This window comes from Lathyrus oleraceus, chromosome 6, assembly GCF_024323335.1.
Source record: "Lathyrus oleraceus cultivar Zhongwan6 chromosome 6, CAAS_Psat_ZW6_1.0, whole genome shotgun sequence".
In the NCBI taxonomy this organism is placed as follows: Eukaryota; Viridiplantae; Streptophyta; class Magnoliopsida; order Fabales; family Fabaceae; genus Lathyrus; species Lathyrus oleraceus.
The window spans coordinates 160991754-160999852 of record NC_066584.1 but is presented as its reverse complement, the minus strand read 5'-3'; the positions used below and the strand labels follow the sequence as shown (position 1 = coordinate 160999852).

Here is an 8099-nt window from a genome sequence, read left to right as displayed (position 1 = left end):
ATATATATATATATATATATATATATATATATATATATATATATATATATATATATATATATATATATATATATATATATAATTTGTGTAAAAAAATTTACACTATTGATTTATTATTATCATCCATTTGTATTATTTTATAGATTTTTAAAATAAAAGTCAAATTTATTTCAATATTCAACGCATAAGATTAACTGACGGTGTAAAATATTTTTAACGTGTGAATCTATTTCAATTATATATATATAAAAGGAAAATTTATAAGACAATGATATAATTAACTAATAAATTATTTAATATTTAATTTAAAAAAAATAGAAAATAGAATATTTACGCAAGCTCGATTTTCGCCGGTGAAGATATTTATCTCATTTTCTGCGCAAAGCAATGTGTGATTTGGTAGCCAGCGACGAAAACACATTGAAAAAGAGAGAGAACAAATAACCAAATACTTCTCAACTTCGATTCTACGTTGAAATTTCCGATTTCTTTGTTTAGGTACAAAATCAAATCTTTCCCTCAATCTTATCCGATTCGCTCATTCTTTTTGTTCATTTTTTTTAATCTCTCAAGGATTTTTGTTCAATTTTTCAGATATTTATTTGAGTTTTATTGTTCTTCGGATTTTGAATTTCGTTTGAGCTTAGGTTTGTTCGATCTCTGTTATTATCGTGTTCAGATCACGGATCATAATTCATTATTCATAATTTATTTCATTCTATAAATTTTATTGATCTCTGATGTTTGTTTTTTTTTGTTTTTGTTTTGTTCAGCTGATCGTGAATTCTTGATTGTATATTGTTCGATAAACGGATTGAGAAGCCTAGTTTGATTTTGATTTGATTTTGATTTTGTTGAGTTGAGCATTGAGAACAAAGTGAACAATGTCTGCAACTATTAGAACAAGTTCATGGGGAGATTCTGCTGAAAATGCAGCCAATGGATCATCAGCACGTCCTCTCAAGCCAGCGTATGTTCCTCCACATCTTCGTAACCGGTCAATGGCACCGGCCGAGCCTCCTTCTATGGTGGCTAATGCTAATGACAGGGGTTTGGGTAATTGGGGTAGTTCGTCTAACTTCAATAAGCCGGAGTTTGGTGCTGGTAGGCAAGGATATGGTTCGGGTGGTGGGTTTAACAATAGAGGAGGAGGAGGGGCAGTGAGGGAGCATGGTGGAAGGCGCGAGGTGAATCCTTTTGAGAATGATGTTAATGAGTCTTTTAGTGAGCAAGAGAACACGGGGATTAACTTTGATGCTTATGATGATATCCCCGTTGAGACTAGTGGAGAGAATGTTCCTCCTCCTGTGAATACATTTGCAGAAATAGATTTAGGTGATGCGTTAAATCAGAACATACAGAGATGCAAGTATGTGAAACCAACCCCAGTTCAGAGGTATGCTATACCTATTTCTCTTGCAGGGAGAGATTTGATGGCTTGTGCTCAGACCGGGTCAGGAAAGACAGCTGCATTTTGCTTTCCTATTATAAGTGGAATCCTTAGGGAGCAGTATGCTCAAAGACCCCGTGTGGCTCGCACTGCTTACCCTCTCGCACTTATTCTGTCTCCTACCCGGGAGCTCTCTTGTCAGGTTAGAATGCACTTTAATGAGTTTCTGCTTTCAAATCTGTGTTTGACTTGTCTATTTGTATCTCAAAAACCAATGATTTGTTTTTCTCATCTCACAGATACATGACGAGGCCAAAAAGTTTTCTTATCAAACTGGTGTCAAGGTTGTAGTTGCTTATGGAGGAGCACCGATCACCCAACAGGTTATTTTCCTATGCATGTGATATTTTTATGTGCACTTTTTTTTACTTGTGTTAATGTGAACGGTATAAAAAGATCCTGAACCGTGAATCGAAAGGAGAATGGTAAAACAGTCTATGCTTATTGTAGTTATATGCTTTGGTAAAAGATCTCACTGATAAGCTATGGTTTCCGACTTCTCAAACATAACATTAATTAACTGGCAAGCCGGTATAAGCAATTTCATTTGATTCCTTCAGAATAATAGTATTGCCTTGGTACTCTTGAGCATAGCATTGCTTTTTGGTTAGATTATACTCTGAAGAAAAAGTAATTGGTGGGTCGAGTTAAACTTGTATGGTATCTCATGCTTAATTCCACCAATGAGTTGAAAGTATGCCCCCTCCCCTTCTATTTATTTTTACTTGCATTTTCTTTAGCATGCTGCCTTCCCGGTGTATATTGTTATTAATTTATGTGAATACATATTCTGCTCATGAAACTATCTTAATTGTCAAGTTTGCTTCTTTTTTTTCATTGAAAAAACCAAGTCCCACATTGAAAAGAGGTAAGGCTTGTAAAGAGCTTAAAGAGTGAAAAGCCGGTTTAATGAGATTGAGTTAGACCCTATATAAAAAACTAATAATAAGATACACAAGAACTGACCAAGTGAGTAAGTAGTTACTTTTTCTTGTCATCATTTTTATAGCCAGATTGACATCGTCATAATGGCGTGTTCTCCCATTTTTAGTGTAGGCTCTCTCCTCTTGTCAACTCGGCTGTTCTGAACAAATATTATCTCTGCATCAAGTAGTCTATCATTTAATTTCCAAAATAGTCCGTTACCTGTTCTTCTATATGCAAGTTGCCATTTTTAAAGAACTTCTGAATGAGTCAATGGGGACTATGATTTTTGTTTAATTGGCTTCTTAAGGCCTTGTTTACTTTGTGAAAAAAAATTATTTTCATTTTCTAACAATGTGTTCATTTTAACTTGCTAGTAAGAGGATATGAGACTCTCGAATTGAAGTGAACAATTGTGATGGAGAGAAGATGAAAATTTCAGATGATATTTTAAGTGAAGACAACTTGATGCAGATAATAAAAAGTTTTCAATGTGTTCATTTTTAGTGAAGACAACTCATAATGCTAGTTACAAATAATTTATTTCTGGAAATAATGAAAACAGCTTTTTAACGTTTTCAAAAAATGGATACAATTGTTCATTTGAAGACTCTATTATCTCCTTATACCAAATAAAATTAACACAAATTTTAGATAATAAAAAAAGATGTTTTCACAAAGTAAATGGGGCCTAGTGTTCTTTATGTTTGGCTTATGAGCAAAGTGTTTATTGTAAAGATGTATTTATTTACTTAGTGAGAGTACATCTGCTTTTGTTGGTTGGATGAAATTGTAATTATGCTTATGTCTTTCTGGCTATATGTATTATCAGTTGTTCTTTTGGATGCACACTACTTTAATTAAACGATAATATTGTGTTGCATTGTTCAGTTGCGGGAACTTGAGCGAGGAGTTGATATTCTGGTGGCAACTCCAGGACGACTAGTTGATTTGCTTGAGAGGGCTAGGGTGTCATTGCAGATGATAAGATATTTGGCGCTTGACGAGGCAGATCGGATGCTGGATATGGGTTTTGAGCCTCAAATAAGAAAGATAGTTGAACAAATGGATATGCCTCCTCCAGGCATGAGACAGACACTGCTGTTTAGTGCAACATTTCCCAAAGAGATACAGGTATCTTGTGACTTGCACTCAGATTGTCAGCTTGTTATATTTTGCACGGGGATCTGTCCCCCCATAAAACCTTTTCTAAAGAAGCTAAATTATCCATTTACTGTAAAAATAAATACTTTTCTGGTATTTCTATTTTTTCTACGAATTGGTTCTTCAATTTAAAATTGTATATTTAGTATTTTTAACTTCATTTTTGCACATTCAACAAAAAAAAACTTCACTTTTGCACTAATGAAAATTGAGATTGCCATGATTTAGGTGTTTGAACAACTTCACTTTTGCTAACTTTTGAATATTTTATTTTTTGTGCTGCAATGAATTCTTAGAGTTGAAAAATAGTACTTTTTGGAGAAAAGCCCATTTTCATAATTTCTCTCATTACGGTGCTATGCCATATGCCAACGGTATCCGTTATGTAGACTAATATGTTTTTTCATCCCAGCTGTTTTAAAATTTATACTATTGCAAGTGGCACTTGATTTTGAAAACCATTATATTGATGCCTATAATCAAGCTGCACTCACTTGGCAGCGGCAGATGCAAACAATGGCACTGCTTAATTTGTTACTTGTCGACAGTTGACAGGAAATATTATATAGATTGTGTGGTGGTGATTGTATGCGCAATAGTTACAATCAGGATTAAATGATGGTGATGTAGTTTTGGGGTATGTTGAGTTTTGATGATGATGGTTTCATATAGTCAGGATTAAACTATTAGCTTAGGATTATGCTTTGTATGTGAGATAGAAATTCTAATTGATAGAGTGGGGTTAATGATAAGTGTCAATCCTGTTGTTATCAGCTAGATCTAATTTGTCTTAGCGGCATGATTGGTATAAAACTGTTTATGATGTCTCTTCATCTAAATGCACTGCAGAGACTTGCGTCAGATTTTCTTGCAAGTTACATATTTCTGGCTGTAGGAAGGGTTGGTTCAAGTACCGATCTAATTTCTCAACGAGTAGAATATGTGCTTGAGTCAGACAAAAGAAGCCACCTCATGGACCTTCTTCATGCTCAGAGAGAAAATGATGTGAATGGAAAGGTAATCTCTCACCACTGCATTCTGCTGCCATTCAGATTTGTACATGTGGTTGCCATAGTTTTCATTTTGTTAGCAAAATTTCACTAGCTTTCAAAAAGTATGCCGCACTGGACGAGCCTTTTGGTTAAAGGTCGGAAACTTTGATTTGTCATACTCACAGTTTTAATGATATTTTGGTCGTTTTTGCAGCAAGGTCTGACTTTAGTTTTTGTGGAAACAAAGAAAGGAGCTGACGCATTGGAACACTGCTTGTGTGTTAATGGGTTTCCTGCAACTTGCATTCATGGTGACAGAACACAGCAAGTGAGTCTTTTTAGCTGATTGAAGTTTGTGCTTAATTGTGAACATGTCAGCATTTATCATTACACTATAATAATTACATATTTTCTTGATGTCGTTACTTATCATTTGCTATAAACTCTAATTAATTCCCCTCAAGCTTTCCCAGATACTGCATTAGAATTTCTGAACTAAAAGTTCTTCTGTGTATTCGTTGAAATAAATGTGTACAATGCAATGGTTTCTGTATGCAGGAAAGAGAACAAGCATTGAGATCGTTCAAGACCGGAAATACTCCAATTCTAGTTGCAACGGATGTTGCAGCACGTGGTCTTGATATTCCCCGGGTAGCACACGTGGTAAACTTTGATCTTCCCAATGACATTGATGATTATGTGCACCGGATAGGAAGAACAGGCCGAGCTGGTAAAATGGGATTAGCAACAGCCTTCTTCAATGACAGTAATTTGTCAATGGCTAAACCACTGGCTGATCTGATGCAAGAGGCAAACCAAGAAGTACCTGCTTGGCTCACCCGTTATGCAGCAAGGACTCCTTATGGCGGTGGCAGTAGAAATAAGCGAACTGGAGGAGCCCGTTTTGGTGGCCGGGATGTTAGGAAGGATAGCTCATATAATAAAGGAACTGATTACTACGGCGGAGCTGCTGGCGGTGGTGGTTATGGGGTTCCTACGAGCTATGGTGGAGGGTATGGTCAAGGTGTAACAAGTGCTTGGGATTAGGTTAGTGTGACATTGCTGATTCATTTCTCATGTTGAGTGAGTGTATATAAATTTCAGACTTTGTCTTTGTAAAGTTGTATTTTCTCAACCATAGTTTGTCTAAATCCATGCATTCCGTACTAGAAGAAATATTTTGTCATAAGAAAGATCTATGTGGCTTACTTTTGCTGTTTAGGCACATAGGGTTTGTTGGGAAATGTAAGTCAGGAGTTAACCCTAATTAGCATTCACATATCATTGATTTGATTTTTCTGTTTACTGATCACCCCCTGCACTTAATAATTACCTAAAAGTAACGAAGCCATGGATTTTTTTTAATCATAAAAACACTGCTGAATAGGAATAAATATAGGTGAACACAATGGACTCTTGCAGTTATTTATTCATCACCCAACCATTTTATGCTATGTCATATTTATATTAATTTAAATAAATTACATTTTTAAAATCAATTTTGGTACAGGTATTCCACAAAACTTAAGGGTATCTAAAATTTATTAAAAGCGAGAAATACCTTCAGTGTATAAGAATAAAGCTCTTCTTCCTTTATTTTTGTTTTCTGTCTTAGTTTTTTTAACTTCACATTGATTAAAAAAAAGATCTTCTTCAATATATTGTAGGCAAAAGGAGACTCATCTAAAAAGAAAGTGGTTTAAACCCATAATTACTTTTAAAAATTGTTTTTAAGATATTGACCGTTTTGATTTGATTTTGTAAAACTGTTTTTAGTTTTTAAAATTTAAAAATCACAAAAATTTGTTTGGTAGTTTAGTTTTAAAAGTTTATTTTTAAAAATTATTTTCATTTGAAAATTTTAAAAATTAAAAAAAGTTAAAATAAGTTTTGGAAGGTTTTGGTTTTTAATTTTGAAAATTTTAAAAAAGAAGAAAAAATAAGTGCTACAATTTTTATAAGTTAAATTATCAAACATGTTTCTTTTTTCTTTTTAAATTCTTTTTTAAAATTGATTAACAAAGTAGTTTTTAAAAATTAAAAATTAAAAATTAAAAATCATTCGAACTAGTCACAAAAATAGTTTTATGATAACCAATGCCGTGACAGAAGAAGTCAGGACATTAATTAGTTTTTAGAGGAGATTGAATTGTTTTAGATTATGGAATAAGAGTCTTTATAGGATTTAGTATAGGGGAGAAAAAACTCTATTACTTAAGAATATCGTATATTTATAAAATACACACATTTTTGTGTAAAAAGAATGAAGTAAACCAATGAGTATTTCAAATAAGTTCTTGTGCCGAAAACTGGAGGAACAAGTTCTTGTGTCCAAAATTGGATGAACTGTGGATGTCTTCGCCATTAGTAATAGGTTGGATTCATTACAAATGAGATTCCATCAAGTGAAAAGGAGCATCTAGCAAGACTTATCAATAATAACAAAAATATATATGGAAGCCTCAAGTTCAAAATGAGCTAAAAGTTGAGAGCAAAATAGTCAAATCCCGCTTCTGAAATTGAAAAATGAATTCTCATACCATAGGATAAGATAACCAAACTAGGATATAGACTGACAATCTTAACTGAAGAGTTCAGACATAACAAATAATATCAGGAAACACACACACACAAAATAGCAAAAATAAATAATATTAAGACCGAGTTGTGCCAACTTTTGAAAAAAATATCCCCTTAGATGAAGTATGAGTTGAATAAGAAATGAGCTGTTAGATTATGAGATGGAGGAAAGTAAACATTTTATTTTATGATATTATTTGTCGCATCACCTAAGGACAAGTAATGATTCAAGTTTGGGAGTGTGATAACTCACAATTTATGAATTATTATAAAACTTAATACTTGAATTTATCTTTTTATTTTAGATGATTAATAACTTAATTTATTGCATTTTGATGTTTTTGAGTAGTTCACAAAGAGTATAAAGGTGCTCTCTTTTGTTAGTTTTTATGCATTTGTTACTTGTGTAGAGTTAACTTCTGATGAAGCCTGACACGACAATTCTGGATAACACTTTAACATCCAACTTTGAGAACTAAACAAGACATAAAAAAAGATACAATGGGAGATACATAGTTGACATCGATAGTTGTAAGGCTTATGTGACAACAATTTGCATAATTGAGGGTGTTCGAATCAAATATGCAAAGGGATAAGATTAAAGTGCCAGAGGATCAAAATCTGAACCATAGCACACCTATTACAGCGCCATGTTTGTCTACCTATTGCAAAGGACAACACCCCCGCCTGATTTCCTATGCCATTGGCCTGCCACAAGACAGTTTGTCTCCCACATGTTGATTGTACCTAACTCTCCATTTGTACGAAATGGAAGAATTGAAGGGAATTATGTTGATTCCTTTAGGCCAAAATTTACAAATGTCCATAAGCTTATTTCAAGTGTATGCTACCAGTATCTGGCATGACAGAAGTCGTCTCTTAGTGATTAACAATTGCAAGAAGACGAAGAAGTTACTCTTAGGTTTACATTTCTTTTTCATTATGTTTTTAAGAATGCTTAGAATATGAACCAATATTGATGTATGTAC

General features: G+C 33.6%; 1 protein-coding gene across 2 annotated transcripts; it reads left to right on the top strand.

Annotated features, from left to right (window-relative positions):
• The first annotated feature begins 329 nt into the window (after positions 1 to 329).
• On the top strand, positions 330 to 5835 carry LOC127091009 (DEAD-box ATP-dependent RNA helicase 37). 2 transcript variants are annotated; one of them, XM_051029502.1, is made up of 8 exons: positions 350 to 498; positions 595 to 647; positions 774 to 1592; positions 1690 to 1773; positions 3266 to 3508; positions 4388 to 4555; positions 4745 to 4858; positions 5089 to 5835. In XM_051029502.1, the coding sequence occupies exons 3-8, from the start codon at positions 885 to 887 to the stop codon at positions 5575 to 5577; spliced, it is 1806 nt and encodes a 601-aa protein (XP_050885459.1). In that variant the 5' UTR covers positions 350 to 498; positions 595 to 647; positions 774 to 884; the 3' UTR covers positions 5578 to 5835. The 2 variants fall into 2 exon arrangements, with proteins under 2 accessions (XP_050885458.1, XP_050885459.1); XM_051029501.1 differs by lacking the exon at positions 595 to 647 and having other exon boundaries at positions 330 to 498.
• The last annotated feature ends 2264 nt before the right edge of the window (positions 5836 to 8099 follow it).